Source organism: Maniola hyperantus, chromosome 26 (genome assembly GCF_902806685.2).
Source record: "Maniola hyperantus chromosome 26, iAphHyp1.2, whole genome shotgun sequence".
Taxonomy (NCBI): domain Eukaryota; kingdom Metazoa; phylum Arthropoda; class Insecta; order Lepidoptera; family Nymphalidae; genus Maniola; species Maniola hyperantus.
In genome coordinates, this window is record NC_048561.1 from 54,614 (window position 1) to 70,632 (window position 16,019).

The following is a 16,019-nucleotide window of genomic DNA, read 5'->3' on the forward strand; positions in this document are numbered from 1 at the left end:
CACAGGTCGAGATGGCACCGGGGCTGTGCGGGGGCTGTGCGGGTGTGCGGGTGTGCGGGGCGCTGCCACCACGATTGTCATCTCGCCCTGTCGCGTAATGTTGAACAAAGTTAGACGGAAACCTTGATGGTAAGTGGCATTCAATTTTTGACTTTAAATCAAGGGATACTTAGTTCCATTTTACTACTTATTGTGTTGTGATGCTTGAATGATGATGTCTACCACGCTGGTGAGATGTGAAATGATGATGTCTACCACGTTGGTGAGATGTGAAATCTCATACATACACTGTACACTGAGCTCTTTTTTAGGGTTCCCGTACCTCAAAACGAAAAAAGGAACTCTGGTAGGAGCACTTCGTTGTCTGTCTTTCTGTCTGTCTGTCTGTCTGTCAAGAAACCTACAGGGTACTTTCCGTTCATCACGTGGCAGGCAACACAAGTAAAGGGGAAAATCCGAAAAACGTGAATTTGTACATTACAAAAAATATGATGTACTAGCTGATGCCCGCGACTTCATCCGCGTCCATTCAGGTACCTATTCTAAAACCTCAACTTGGGAGACATGCCGGGATAAAACGTAGCCTATGTTGCTCTCCAGGTCTTTAAAATCCATGCAAAAAATCACGTCAATCCGTCGCGACGTGATTGAAGGACAAACCAATAAACAAACACATTTTCGCATTTCTAATAATATGGGTACTGAATACTGATGAACAAATAATTTCAACGTGCAAAGTAAGATGTCTCTACCAAGTCACAAGTGGGGAGTTCCTAGCTCGTGTACGTACGGACGTACATTCTAAAACAGATATCTATTTATTTAATACACATAAAATAGTTTTTGATCTATCGTACAAAATGTTAAAAAAATATAACTGTAGTACGGAACCCTCGGTGCGCGAGTCCGACTCGTACTTGGCTGGTTTTTCATAACCAACTATACTTAATGTAGTTTGGCAGTTATACCTAACGACGAACCACAGGAAGTAACGTTAAAGACATAACTCTCCTTTAGTTGTCCACAGTCGGTAAGATTTCGTAATGCTCGGTGCCGCTTGGTGGCGCTCGAGTCACGTTACTGACTTACTGACTGACATCCGAAACTGTAGCCAGCAGGTATTTAGGTGACCTACACGAGTCTCTACCTAGGTCACTATAGCACAAGTAATTGTGCACTAGTATACTTAATACATAATCCGTACTTTCATATTATAAATGCGAAAGTCAAGAAAAGTAAAGTCACAGAAAAGTCTGTCTGTCTGTCTATCTGTCTGTCTGTCTATCTGTCTGTCTGTCTATCTGTCTGTCTGTCTATCTGTCTGTCTGTCTGCTAGCTTTTCACGGCCCAGCAGTTTAACCGAATTTGATGTAGAGTTAGGTCAGAGTTAGCTTTTTATGCCGAAAAATCTGAATTCACACGGACGAAGTCGACGGCATCGTCTAGTATGTAAACTTGTGACACTGAAGTTTGTAAGTTTGTATGTAGGGGGTAATCTCCGAAACAGTCATGCGATTCTGAATTTTTTTTCATGATAGATCTACAGTACTTACGCGACAGGTCGAGACGGCAATCGGGGTATGAGGCGGGGCGACGCGCCGCACACCCGCACGTCAGCCGCACTCGCCCGCACCGGGCTAGCGCGGGAGCTGTGCGGCTGTGCGGGGTGTCGCGATACCTATGTAGTTACATTATAAAATTTTTTACAAAAAAAATAAAAACCGACTTCGTTACACAAACACTAAAAATTGAAAAATAAATTAATTTATTACCGAATATATTATGTATACAAGAGTTAATATAGTTCCATAATAATATTTTTTGGTTCCGGTGCCAATTAGCTTTAGCTGCGCGAATCGTCTAGACTTCATATTTTTATAGGACTCCACAATGGCACCTCATTGGCACCGACCCCAAAAAATATTATTATGGAACTATATTAACTCTTGTATACATAATATATTCGGTAATAAATTAAATTATTTTTCAATTTTTAGTGTTTGTGTAACGAAGTCGGTTTTTATTTTTTTTGTAAAAAATTTTTATTTCACAATTTTTAGTGGCCCCATGGAATTATGCTATGACTGGTTAAAAATCTACTGTTTACTAAGCTATTACACTGATCGCGAGCAATTTACTCTTATCCGTTGAGGAGTTCCAGTATCTATCTTCGAAGATGTTCATCAGATCTTCACCAAATTGAAATGGGACCAACTTTGAAGTATACCCTTTCTAACAAAAAAAGAATTTTCAAAATCGGTCCAGGCGTTTTCGAGTAATCGGGGAACATACATAAAAAAAAAAAAAAAAAAAAAAAGATTCCGACGAATTGAGAACCTCCTCCTTTTTTTGAAGTCGGTTAAAAACAGCCGCGACTGATCATTGTGACTGATTAACTGACATTATAATGTCAGATTGTGATTTAGCAGGAATGGGCCGTTGGAACCTGCGACCTTTCGGATTTCTGTCCGCCGCTGGGCTAGTGGGGCTTTGTTCTACCAATTACAGACAAAATGTATTGAAGCTCGTCATTTCCTCTGCGTACATTACTTGTGTACAAATCCCGGAGGAACTCTTTCATTTTCCGGGACACAAAGAATAAAAACCGGCCAAGTGCGAGTCACACCGCAAAAGGAAAAAGGAATCCTTATAGGATCACTCTGTTGTCTGTCTGTCTGCAGTCCGTCTGTCAAGAAAACCTGTCGGGTATTTCTTGGTGACCTGGAATCATATTAGCAAGTAGGTAGCTAGGTCTAGCACAAGTAAACAAATATGTATGTTCTCGTCAATCCGAACACATGACAAAAACAAAATGTGTTCACGAAAAAATAATTAACATCAAGTGTAGGTGAAACACTATAAAAATTATAAAATATATGTATAGATGACGCATTCCATCATTAACTTGCAGTGTTCTACACAAAGGTATGTCAATTTTGTACGAGAGTACGGGACCCTTTGTCTGCGACTCCGACTCGCACTTGAACGGTTTTTAAAATAATTAAATACCACTCGTGAAGAAAAACATCGCGAGGAAACCTGCATGCCTGAGAGTTCTTCATGTTCTCAAAGGTGTGTTGGGGCCAACGTGGCAGACTATGGCCTAGTCCCTTCGCACTGTCAGAGACCCGTTCTCAGTAGTGTGCCGATAATGGGTTAATTGTGATGATGATGACCGTATTATAAGGAAAGTGTAAAGTTGTCGGTCGCCAGTCGGCCAACATGTCGCGCTCGTGTCGGTCGCCAGTCGGCCAACATGTCGCGCTCGTGTCGGCCGACATGTCGCGCTCGTGTCGGTCGCCAGTCGGCCAACATGTCGCGCTCGTGTCGGCCGACATGTCCCGCTCGTGTCGGCCGACATGTCGCGCTCGTGTCGGTGCGGAGTCCGGACCGGTCGCGTCGCGCGCCGTCGCGTGGCCGACATGTATATATATACAGGGCGCCGCGCGAGGGCCGCACTGCCGGTCGGTCTGTGCGCACGTGCGGTGTTGTTCGGTGACCAGCGTGACATTACATACGTAGGACAGCATGCGGGTGAGTGGCGCCGCACGCGCACGCGCACGCGCACGCGCACGGCGACGCGCGACGTCCCAGCGAGAAGCTGCTAATTAATATAAATATCCTTTACTCAACCAAAAAACCATGAGTGGAAATAACATACAAACTAGAAAGATGTACTGTACTACAGTACGCGGCACAAAGTGATGAATATCGATCTTTAGAACACAGCAGATTGGTAGAGCACTGTTTCGGTCGTTGAGACCGACAAAGTGTCATATGGCAAGTGTCATATGACAGAGACAACGCTCTACAAAGATGAAATGTCATTGTAAAGGCCGCTGTTCATCACTTCCGGTCGCGCACTGTAGTGCCATAGTCCCCAGTCCCCAGTCCCCAGGGAACCAAGGAGCCAACCAAAGTTACGATATATTTTACGATTTTTATATTTATATTTATAGGTTATTTAATAGCTCCCTGGTTCCCCGGGAGCCGTCGCCCGTCGGGAATACGACCTACTGACCGTCACTGCGACTTGTCCCCTGCTGTCTGCCGGCATGTTGGTACCATTACAAATCATATAATAAAATATTTTTCTAAAAAATGATATGAAATGTGCACATTTCATACTCTGTAGATTGGTTCGAAAGTTAAACTTTCCGGACAGTATCGCTATTGTCCAGAAAAGTAAGTGTGGAATTTCATTTCTGGACAGTAGGACAGTAGGTATTACTAGAACTGTCCAGGAAAGTAAGTTTGAATTTGGAATAGTGTTTGTTCCTCACAACTATTCAGAAAAGTTAAACGGAGTGATTATATACTCTTTGGTTACTATGATAAGTTAGAATCCAAGGAGTAATCTTTCTTCCTGAATATCTTGTATATTTTTCATATTCATTTTTTTAGCTTATACGTATACCTATAGTTTGAATTCGGAACTCTACCGAATTGCGAGTGCTTTTCTGGCCTCATGTCATAGACGTCCTCGCCAAGGCTCGGCCGTCTAACTCACCCTCGAACAGAAATCGCTTACTTCCCGGTCTCGTACAGTAATGTACTATAATCAAACTTTTACAAGTACTTTTGAATCGTCAAATTATTATGCCAAAAAGTAATTGCAGTCCCGTGCATTGCTGGAATCCTTTACATAATCTTCGATTGCGTTAAATGCTTTTTTCAGGATCATACTTTTTAACAGATTTTTTACTTTTCTAAACTGAAATAAACCTTAAGTTGTATGGAATAAAGCAAACAAAGCAATGGTGCCAACATGACGTCAGTTATAGTGACGGGCATATTATTATCTATTTGGGCTGAACGGCGCTGCCTCGGCTTGATGTTGTCTTACCTCTGCAACAATGTAAGGAGCAGTGCGCACGTTCCAGTTGATCTGCCTGTGGTGCTCCGTGCTGGCGGCGCTGCTGGCGGCGGTGCTGGCGGTGACGGCGGCGCAGGAGGACGCGCTGTACTACGCGCCGCAGACCTTCGCGCAGGTGAGGACAATGTAACTCCTCACGCGCCATTCTAACTTTGTGTGTTAAATTCCATGTCAAAAGTACGATTTCAGTCAGTACAGACAGTAGACCCATAGAATTAAAATGGCACGTGAGAAGTAATTTTGTACGGACTACCTATACATATCAGAAACGAGGAGATTCACGAGCAGAGCCGACACAGCTGAACGTTGCGAAGCGGACGTGGCAATGCGCAGCACATCGTTCGTACGGCCCAGTCGTTGGAGACTCCCCACTAAGTGGACGGACGACTTCAGACGAGTCGCAGCAGCCGCTGGATGGCGGCGGCGCAACCGTGTCGTGTGCAAGTCCCTACAAGAGAGCTCGTGCGCACTTGGCCGATATGATGGACATTACGAACACGTAATTAGCTAACGATCGGTAATTGCAGCAATCGCCGCAACAGGTCGCGCGCCACACCCCAGTGACGGCGAGGTATGTATGTCTGTGTGTCGCTGCCACGGTTCATGAGCCGCACTAATTCAGCGCCACTCAATCACTGCCTTATTATATTAATTGCGAAAGTGTGTTTGTTTGTTGGTCTGTGGATTTGTCCTTCAATCACCTCGCAACGGTGCAACGGATCGACGTGATTTTTTGCATGGGTATAGATCTGGAGAGTGACGTCATAGGCTACTTCTTATCCCGGAATATCGAAGAGTTCCCGCGGGATTTTAAAAGACCTAATTCCACGCGGACGAAGTCGCGGACATCAGCTAGTACTATACATAGAGATATTTTTAAAATCCGGTTAACACGGGGGCTGTGCGGATGTGCGGATGTGCGGATGTGCGGATGTGCGGGGCGTCCCCCCGCCTCATACCCCGATTGCCATCACGAACTGTCGCGCGTGGACGTGCGCGGTCACACGCGGGCCACACGTGCCTAGTACAGGCTGAACAGCCAGGTTGATTCTGTGCGCATCAATCGTAACATAGTGTTGTCATCAGCAGCAGACGGGCGCGGACGGGGCCATGTTCCAGCCCGCAGACTCGCCCGCCGCCTCCTCGCAGCGGGACGCGCACCTGATGGTGAGTGGTGGGCTGCCTCCCGCCCGCATGCGTCCACTGCTGGACATGGGCCTTCCGCCCGCTTCCTGTCCTGTCAATCCTGATCTAACTTCAAAAATATAGGACTTTCATATATACCTACTCCCAGAACACTTACTCTTTACAAAAACACATCTTCCGAGTTTCATGTCTCTATAGGACCAGCGGTTTAAGCTTTGCGTTGATATACAAGTCAGTCAGTCAGTCAGTCAGTCGGGCAGGATTTTGAATTTTATGTACCTATAGAAGATTAAGTAGAAAATGACAAGATTACAGAGATAGCTCTAGTCGTCTAGATAGTCGTGCCGGGGGTTTTTTTTATTTTTTATTATTCATTATAGGGCTTGACCACAATCACACCTGATGGGAAGTGATGATGTGGCCTAAGATGGGACGCGTTTACCTAGAAGATGCCTATTCACTCTTGTTTTAAAGATACCCGTATTGTAGTTGGTAGGAAACACAAGAGTATTCCAAACCTCAGCCATGCGTATGAGGAATGATGACGCAAAACGTTTCGTGCGTGCAGATGGCCACTCGGCCGACGTCTTGCACATCGGTGGTAAAGTTCGGTGGTCAGTGGCTACTTAACAATTGCTGTCCCTCGCAGATGGAGCCCCACTACGGGGGCCCGCAGCTGTTCCGGCCGGCGCCCGACGTGGCGGCGCAGGGCACCCTCGCCCCTACTTCCTGGAAGACCAACTCCGGGTCGCACTACGACAACTACAACTACAGAGGTACGACCCCCGCGTCCCCCGCCTCGTACCCCGATTGTCATTTCGACCTATCGCATACTATAGATAGAAGACTTTATTGCACACAACAACAAAACCAAAACAAAACAAAGAAACTATGACTTCAAACATTTGTATGCAAAGGCGGCCTTATTGCTTAAGATTGCAGAAGATGAGCAGGCGCGTAGGTAGCGACTAGCGAGGCGCGACGCTCTACCTACTTCAGAAAATTCAAATCCTTTTCACACAGAAGTAATGTATAAGTTGTTGTATTTTGGCAGACCGGGCCGAGGAGCGGCGCGCGGAGCCATGGCGGATGCCGTACGGCACCAGCAAGGAGCAGCAAGCCGCCATCCTGCACCACAAGCAGTCGCTCAGCTCAGGTACCCGCCACCAAATATTGTACATCGTACCTTTACACAGAGACAGGCCCTTGTCTCTAACGTCACATAGGTATGAGTGACAGAGACGACGCTCTACGAAGCCGAAATCTTGCCAACTACAGCTTTATCTATACTACTTTTATAAAGAGTAATAATATGAGCTCAAACCACTGACTACAAACTTGAGATTTTGTAATACTTAGGTTGTTTCTATAACAAAGAACTAGAACTAAGACAACATCTGCAGAACCTCCGCCTCGTAAACTATTAATACAACTTCATCTCCCTCGTAATGATTGTGCTCAGAGCTAGCTTCAGATCGCGGATAGACCTGCCCGCACGGCGCACAGCAAGTGGACAAACAAACAAACCAAACCAAACCAAAGCTTCTTTTCCGTGGTACGGCACGGGGAACTGTGCCTCTCGGGTAACGATTTCTTGGTTGGTGCACCAAAGTACGCGGAAGGCCCGCCCTTCTGGGTGGGGGCCTCTCGGTCTGATGGCATCGTTCGCGAGCGGCGGCCTCCATGTACCCCACTAGTTCTGCCGACCGGTATAATTTCCTCTTCCGAAAGCAACAGGCCCTGTACTGTACCCCGCAGAATTACTCTGTAAGTGATGGAACAGTTCCCAGGCTGTGCTGTGACACTGTTCCGTTGCAGCAGAGTTTAAACCATTAAACAGCACTTGCTTTACCGGTGAAGGAAAACATCGTGAGGAAAGCTGCCTGCCTGAGAGGTCACCGCAATACTACGGTGGTGTGTGAAGTCTGTCGATGCGCGCTGGGCCAGCGTGGTGAGCCGCTCTCGTGGCGAGAGGCGCCGGTGATGCTGTTGGTCGTCCACAGAGGGCGCGTTCCGGTTCGAGTACGCGTCGGACAGCGGGCTGGCGGCGGGCGAGGTGATCGAGCCGGACGGGTCGCGCGTGGGCGCCTACCAGTACAAGGACCCCAGCGGCCAGCTCGTCAAGCTCAAGTACCGCGCCGGCAAGGAGGGCTTCCAGGTACGCCGACCTTCGCCTGCACTCCAGAGACGACGTCTGCAGCGGGGGTCTCGGTAGGAGCGTGGGGAAGACTGCCCGCCTGGTCTGTAAGCCGGTCGGCTGAGCCTCATTGCTAACAATCATAACAGCAGGGATTTAGTTGGTACAACAATTGTAAGGTTTGTTGATTATCAGATGTTAGTGATAGTAGCCGGCACCGCCAGCTCACCTGCCGCATCCCGCAACGTTCAGTGGGAGATCCTCGTCTGTTACTTGGCCTTCAAGACAAGGGTCAATAGACATCCATATAAGCATTGTCTTACCTCCGCCATTCGCCATTGCGTTCCATCAAGCATGATGAGTATTTATTTTGTACAAGCTGACAGATTTAGTTAACTGTTCCATCTCTCTGCACAGATCCTCGAAGGCAGTCACCTACCGAAGAGCCCCGAGCCGGTGGCGCCGCAGCCGCAGAGTGAGTACCACCTCATCTGCTCATCCAATAAATTGTTCTGCTGTTGTTCTGTTGTTTGTTACATTCAAAGCATCTCTCACTCTCTGTTCAGATCGTGAACACCTCTACTTACCTATTTGTTTTTTATCTAAGCATTTTTCACTTTCAAGAGCTTCTAAGCATTTTCATAAATATCTATCCAAAGGTCATTGGCAAAGATCTCTTTCAATGCTTCCCTGTCCCCATTTTTCTTCTAATTTTAAGTATTTTTTGTGACGCCCTTCGCCCTTCAAGTCAAGAGTGAATAGAGGACTTCTGGGCAAGCGCACTCCATCTTCATCATCACTTGCCAGCAAGTGTGATTGCTGCCGAGCGCTAGTGTATGGTGCTCCGTTGTAACGCGGGTGTTGGTTGCAGCGGACAACTACTACACGACGGCGTACGAGCAGCAGCGGCGCCAGTACGAGCTGCAGCAGCAGTACAACCAGCAGCGCCCCGAGCCCAAGCAGTGGCAGCAGGTAACTGCAGCACATCATCAGCCGATACTCGTCCACTGCTGGACTTCCGCACGTCACGCTCTTACGTCGCCGCCATCCAGCGGGACCCCAGCGTCTATCGGTTGTACGAACTACGTGTCCTGCCCATTGCCACTTCAGCTTCGCAACGTTGAGCTATGTCAGTTACTCTGGTTCTCCTCGTTTCCTCATTGGTCACGTAGAGAAACTCCGCACGTAGCTCTCTCCATCGCCCGCTGAGTGACTCGAGCTCCTTTACGAGGCCCGCAGTTAGCGACCACGTGCCGGATCCGGGAACAGCGATATGTCACATGACAATACGTTAGATCCACGGTGGATCAAGGTGGTGGACATATTGACTTGACTTATTGCTTGCGTCGTATTCATGTAGCTCCATCGATGGTTGACGGATCATACTTATTTTGTTTTCGTTATACTTAATGATCGCAAAGCGCGTAAAGATACAACATGACGGTTTGCGCAGGTCAGACTGGATGTACCTGTGCAGAAGCCCGACTGAGGTTGTTTGTGTGCAAAGTACAGTCATACGCCTCGTGTTCAGGTCGGACAGCACGCCCTGTGTCGTCATCAATACGTCGTACCTATGTAGGTTTTGACGAAGGACTCGTCAGGTTCGCAAGTCGCCCTAGGACCGAACACCGGAGGGCGAGGCCAGCTGCCAGCATGTGATGTGGACCCGGCCGTGTGTGTGGCTCTGCGTGCCGGCACGACACACCGGCACGCTGCACTGTTTACCCTCTACCCTTCGTGTCCGCAGGCGAGCGGCGCGGCGAGCGGCGCGGCGAGCGGAGCGGGGAGCGGCGCGGGGCGGCACTACACCAACAATTGGGCGTCTGACGCCCGCGACGACGGACAGGTGATCACCGACCTCACACCGTGCACACGCCACCCGCACCTGTCCGCAGCGGGTTAGCGCGGGGGCTGTGCGGGTGTGCGGGTGTGCGGGTGTCGCATGCTCCGTCTGCCTCAGCCGAGGTTGCCACTCCGACGTTCATCTCTACCTCTTGTATATGATGTGTGTGACAGGGCTGCAACAGTCCAGTGGTTAAGACGTCCGCCCCCTCTCCGGGAGGTCGGGGGTTCGATCCCGGGCACGCACCTCTAACTTTTCGGAGTTATGTGCGTTTTAAGAAATTAAATACCACTTGCTTGGCTGTGAAGGAAAACATCGTGAGGAAACCTGCATGCCTGAGAGTTCTCCATAGTGTTGTCAAAGATGTGTGAAGTCCGCCGCACAGGGCCAGTGTGGCGCATTATGTGCTCGGTAGTGGGCCGGCGATGGGTTGTGATGACGTGTGGTGTTGTGGTGTTGCAGTACCGCGACAACGAGCTGGACGAGCAGCAGCGCGGCCCGCACTCCTTCGGCGAGGGGTACGCCTTCGCCTTCAAGGGCTGACCCCCCACGCCCCCGCGCCCCCCGCGCAGCGCCGCGCCCCCCGCGCAGCAAGTAGCAATATACACCTGTACCTGGTCACGTGGCTTTTATTTACCCCGCACCTACCTACCTTCAAACAGGGACTGAAGTGCCTCTATTTTATTGTAGCCTTATCACAGTACCTACATATGTTAAACAAATAACGATATGACGTACAAAATGACTTGACTTTTACAAAATGATTTTAACTCTACTATGGGTCCCTCCAACAAACTTACTTTACCTCTTTATAAGATTAGTATGAGTACAACGCGTAACATATTTACGCGCCATTTTAACTTTGTGTCAAATTTTGTGTCAAAAGTACGATTTCATGGTCCTTTTTCTAAATGTAAACCCCGTACCAAAGAATTTTTATGTACTTACTACTTCGTGTATTCCTATGTCGATGCCACAGAATACATTGACTCCCTATCTCTATGGACTCCAAGGAGAAGAAGCCCAACTACATAGGTACCTACAAATAAAGTGCAGACCATGCACCGTCACGCCATCTATTAGTGGTTCCATAGAACTACACTTTTGGCGCGAAATTACGTAGGTACCCTGTATTTTTATTTTTTTTGAATATTAGGCCCGCATTTCAATCGCCAAAATAATCTTTAACCGAGGAGTTCATTTCACAGTTAGAGATTATTATTTATGGCGATTGAAAAGCGGTCATAACAAAACTGGAATAAAACAAGTAAAAACTTTTTAAAATGCTATAATTTTTAGAAATAAATTTTTATATTATACTGTGAAAAGCATACAAAGATTTAAGTTATGTTCTTACTTATTTTTTTCTAAGCTATTAGATGAAGTAAAAAAAATGTACTTTTAACTTTTTGTAACTTTTTTTTTGTGTTTTATTTACAAATATGGGGTCGATGCCCCCTGGTCTGTGATGCTCCGTACTTTGATATGACAATTGGCCCATAGACTTAAATTGCGCGAGAGGAGTCATTTTGTACGGACTATACTTCCTGAGACTACAGTAGACACGGGTAACATTGATCAGATTCAGAGGCAACTAGAGTGAGCGAGCTATCAGATTCGTCGGTTTGTTTCATCGTGGTTTTATCATCTCTCTGATTTCATCCTCTCTGGTTTCATCACATCCATGTACAGTGCGGCAAGCTCGCGGCAAGGCTCTCTTGGCACTTGAATAACATTGATAGGGGGACGCTGTTGGAGAACAGACTCAGAATATTCAACGTTAGTTCTGATATTCGCCACGCGCCAAGATAGCCTTGTCGCACTGTAGCACGAGCAAAGAATTTGGAAGTGTACATAGTTTGTTTGACAAACGTGTCAAACACGCATGATCAAATAATTTGACAACATGGTGCAAACACGTAATATTTCACCACTATTTCACAAACATATTTGACCGTTTACGGAGCACTTAAGAACCACTAGAATTCAGAGCCGTAAAGTCACTTTAAAAAAATATCTGCGCATGGTACCTACACAGAGTACATTGAATATAATACGTTTAAATGTCAAAACGTGTTGTTAAATAAAAATCATAAAAATTCGACTTCGAGCACACTTCGAGTGTAGTATCTAATAAGTAATTCTAGCAGACTAGCACAGAGTACATTGAATATCAGACTAGTATATAGTGATCTGCGATTGTAGCCGGTGATCGGTGATCCAGTCGTTTCCACTTTCCAGGTACCTAAGTCGGGAACATCCAACATACCATAGTATTCTTTAGCGAGAGCGCTAAGGGCGCCTTCGAATTTCGATCGAAGAACTGCAGCGCGGCCGCAGCACGGGTGCAGCGCTGCAGTCGCGCTGCCTGCGCATGGCACTTTGCGGCAAGTTCGAAGGCGCCTTCAGTGATCTTCAATATACAGTGATGATCGTGATGTATTGTGATCGTATCCACAAACTAGTTCCCATCAAGTAAGCTGCGAGTTGAAGAAGAACAATAATTACAGTTTACACTTGCAGCACTTGCGTTTTGTCCTCTGTCAAGTTGACAAGTCCCTCCGACCAAGAACTGTTTCATTTTGTACACTGAACAGTAACAGTGTACAAAACGATACAGGTGATTAGTTCACTATCACTACATGTGAAGATACAAATAGTGACAACAGTTGAAGAGTACGTACGGCTGAACTAATCCTGACACTTTGTTGAGTCCTGCTTCTTCACATATGAAGTGATACCGAGCTGTGGAAGTACTGTACTTGGACTGTACGTTGTATCCTGTACAGTAGGTATGCATGGTTTCCTGGTTTAGCTGGCAACAAGGAGTATCAGGAGATAAGTCACAGAAACCCTTTGCATCAGCACCTTGCATTACATATCCTTTACAGTATTATGATAATACCATGTTGATGTTGTCTCGCTCCTTCCTCCTACGCTCTCACTCACTCACCTCAACCCTCGTAACTTGTGAGGTGTACCGATGTGACTCCACCATGCACCCTTACCAACTTCCCATCCTTTCCATTAAGTGTGACCAGGCCTCTCGTCACTAGTGTGACTGCCTCTCGTCACTAGTGTGACCAGGCCTCTCGTCACTAGTGTGACCAGGCCTCTCGTCACTAGTGTGACCAGGCCTCTCGTCACTAGTGTGACCAGGCCTCTCGTCACTAGTGTGACTGCCTCTCGTCACTAGTGTGACCAGGCCTCTCGTCACTAGTGTGACCAGGCCTCTCGTCACTAGTGTGACCAGGCCTCTCGTCACTAGTGTGACCAGGCCTCTCGTCACTAGTGTGGCTACACTAGTGAAAATAATTATTCAAATGCTACATTTTGAAAAGTGACCAATCCCATACACATTATGCAGAATTGTATTTATTACATAAATAATAATGTAGTTCTCCTTTGTCACCTTGCAGCAGAAGCAGCGGCGCGGCGCGGCTGCAGCACGATGGAGGAGGACTCGGAGTGGCTGACGTGCCCGTACGACCGCGCGCACCGCGTGCCCGCGCTGCGCGTCCAGCGCCACCTGGTGAAGTGCGAGGCGCGCCACCCGCCGCTCGCCATCTGCCCCTTCAACGCCACGCACCGCATGTCGGCGGAGAAGATGGCGCTGCACGTGGAGGAGTGTCCCACGCGCGCCGCGCTGGGCTACGACGTCCGCGCGGGGCCCGAGCGCGCGCTGGCTGCGCTCGTCGCGCCGCGCCCCACCGCGTTGCGCTCCACCACGCCGCGCCCCGCCGCGCCGCGCTCCATCATCGCGCTGCGCCCCAACGCGCTGCGCCTCATGATCCTGCTGCGCACCGTTGCACAGCGAGATCGTGAGGCTCGCCCCGCCGCCGCGCCGCGCCCCTCCACGCCGCGCCCCACCACGCCGCGCCCCACCACGCCGCGCCCCACGCACGACCCCTACGACGAAGAGTGGGACGACTGAGCGCTCCCCGCACACCTGTCATAGTTTATTCATTGACTGTTCACTCGTTTTGTACTGCATTACATTTATATGTTAACCTAGTTCTAATGTTAAGTTAACCTAGTCCTAATGTTAGGTTAACCTAGTCCTAATGTTAAGTTGACCTAGTTCTAATGTTAGGTTAACAGCGAGCCATGCTCCTTACTTATCCAAAGAGAATTTGTTGGGTTCAGTGTGATCACCAAATTGGGCCGTTTACCCTCCACTCCACTCCACTCCACTCCACTTCATCTGTCTTTGCTACTATACTACTGCTATATCTGTTACTATTATTACAACTTACATAAATTACTACATAATATATTAGCTTTACTGCTCAACTTTAGCCAAGTGTCACACAAAATCTGTGTACTAAATGTCAACATTTAGTTTTTTTTTTTAAACAAAGTGCAAATAGCAATACTCAGAGCAAATCCTCTTTGGAAACAGACTTTGGCTTGATAAGAGATAAGAGACAGGGTACTAAGTTAATGAAACAAGTTTGTAATCAATATGTAGTACATATAGTGCAACAGCTGCCGCCTCGTTTGTTCAGTGATAACACAGTGAAGCTTACGTAATGTTAAGTACTCGGTCCAACAAGACACAGCCAGAGTGGAGGACACTCCAGTCATACCATCCATTTTGTATGACAATTATTTTTCCGAGTTTGTCATCCAAGTATCTCAATATTCAAATACAAACTTACTGATATTGAGACAATTGAGATACACCACTAACTCGACATGTTGTACCTGCGCAGTACACTAGCTAGGTAGTAGGTACCTCTATCGACATGTTGTACCTGCGCAGTACACTAGCTAGGTAGTAGGTAGGTACATCTATCGACAATGCTCACAGAGGAACTACTTGGGCGTGTCGTTGAACCGAACCTACTCACGCACATTCAGCCTGTTCAGCCGGCAGCTGGACTAATGCTATAAGTTAAATAATAAATAAGTGTAATTAATGTGTATTCTTTATTATTTCTCTATCTCTACTCCATGACCCTGACGCATACGTGATACGATACATGTGGTCTACACATCCCCTCCCACTCCAAGTGGGATAATCGAGAGGCCCCCTGTTTGGGGTCCGACTCCGAGCTCGACTCACGGACTCCTTATTCACGGAGCTTCACGCTTTGATTTCTTGTTTCTGTTATTATGTTCGCCGACTTCCATATACTCGTACATACACGTGTAGAAACTAAATTTATTTTTTACTTTGTAGTAGTTTTGGAAGTCTGTCTTTAATCATTTTTTATTTTAAGCTTTTAAGTGTAAGTAGTCATTGCTTGGTACGTAAAATATCAATTCGCCAGCAAAATTTTCCAAATTCACACGGCTTAGGAGTTCAGCCTTGCAGCATCAGGATGGAAGAGTTGGGACTTGGAATCCAACAACAAAGTCAACAGTTCCTGAATCTCTATAGTTTAGGAGTGCTGTACCATCATCATCAGGTTTGAGGAGTTCGGGCTTGGAGTGTAATCATGAAGCTGTTGCTTGATACCTAAAATATCAATTCACCATCAGCAAATTTCAAATTCCCGAATTCGGAACATACCTACCTACATTTAAAATAATTTCGGGCTGAATATATAACCACCTCCTTTATGGAAGTTTTAAAATGATTGAAATAAAAAAATCCAGCTTTTCCAACATCTCTTGAATAAAAGTGTCATCTCTGTCCATTATACTTCTATTGCTTTCAATGAGAATACAATTTGTTAATAATAACAATTAGTTATTTTAAATGTCAAAACAACATATTTTATAAAACAAAGGTATGGCACAGATTCTGGCGTCACTTCTCTGTAGGTACCTACCTGTGTACGAACACTTGACTTCAATAATGATTTCGGGTCCCAAAAGACCTTCAGGAGATGCACCCAAATATAGGCCTTTCCTTTGAACCCTGGATATAAATAAACCACATTGCTCAACTAATACCTGCGAGCTGAAAACGAAATAAAATGACTCTGCAAAGTCACTTAAAGTTACAGCTTCCTTAACTCCTGAAAAATCTGAAAAACCTAAATAGAGTAGCACATAAAACAATAATG

General features: G+C 46.8%; 2 protein-coding genes across 5 annotated transcripts; both read left to right on the forward strand.

The window, feature by feature from the left end:
* Positions 1 to 29: 29 nt before the first annotated feature.
* On the forward strand, positions 30 to 10,615 carry LOC117994039 (uncharacterized). 3 transcript variants are annotated; one of them, XM_069507817.1, is made up of 10 exons: positions 30 to 129; positions 4,884 to 4,991; positions 5,966 to 6,043; positions 6,672 to 6,798; positions 7,077 to 7,178; positions 8,026 to 8,180; positions 8,577 to 8,634; positions 9,031 to 9,131; positions 9,907 to 10,005; positions 10,465 to 10,615. In XM_069507817.1, the coding sequence occupies exons 1-10, from the start codon at positions 127 to 129 to the stop codon at positions 10,543 to 10,545; spliced, it is 912 nt and encodes a 303-aa protein (XP_069363918.1). In that variant the 5' UTR covers positions 30 to 126; the 3' UTR covers positions 10,546 to 10,615. The 3 variants fall into 3 exon arrangements, with proteins under 3 accessions (XP_069363918.1, XP_069363917.1, XP_069363919.1); XM_069507816.1 differs by lacking the exon at positions 30 to 129 and adding an exon at positions 3,473 to 3,534; XM_069507818.1 differs by lacking the exons at positions 30 to 129; positions 5,966 to 6,043 and adding an exon at positions 3,473 to 3,534.
* Positions 10,616 to 12,046: 1,431 nt separating this feature from the next.
* On the forward strand, positions 12,047 to 14,946 carry LOC138404225 (uncharacterized). Of its 2 annotated transcripts, XM_069507629.1 has the most exons (3): positions 12,047 to 12,243; positions 13,422 to 13,856; positions 13,887 to 14,946. In XM_069507629.1, the coding sequence occupies exons 2-3, from the start codon at positions 13,454 to 13,456 to the stop codon at positions 13,934 to 13,936; spliced, it is 453 nt and encodes a 150-aa protein (XP_069363730.1). In that variant the 5' UTR covers positions 12,047 to 12,243; positions 13,422 to 13,453; the 3' UTR covers positions 13,937 to 14,946. The 2 variants fall into 2 exon arrangements, with proteins under 2 accessions (XP_069363730.1, XP_069363729.1); XM_069507628.1 differs by having other exon boundaries at positions 13,422 to 14,945.
* The last annotated feature ends 1,073 nt before the right edge of the window (positions 14,947 to 16,019 follow it).

Bases quoted from the DNA above. Each gene is read 5' to 3' on its own strand.
- LOC117994039 (XM_069507816.1), top strand. The intron at 6,799-7,076 runs GTACGACCCCCG...GTATTTTGGCAG, and splicing joins CGACAACTACAACTACAGAG to ACCGGGCCGAGGAGCGGCGC. The intron at 9,132-9,906 runs GTAACTGCAGCA...TCGTGTCCGCAG, and splicing joins AGCCCAAGCAGTGGCAGCAG to GCGAGCGGCGCGGCGAGCGG.
- LOC138404225 (XM_069507628.1), top strand. From the start codon at position 13,454: ATGGAGGAGGACTCGGAGTGGCTGACGTGCCCGTACGACCGCGCGCAC.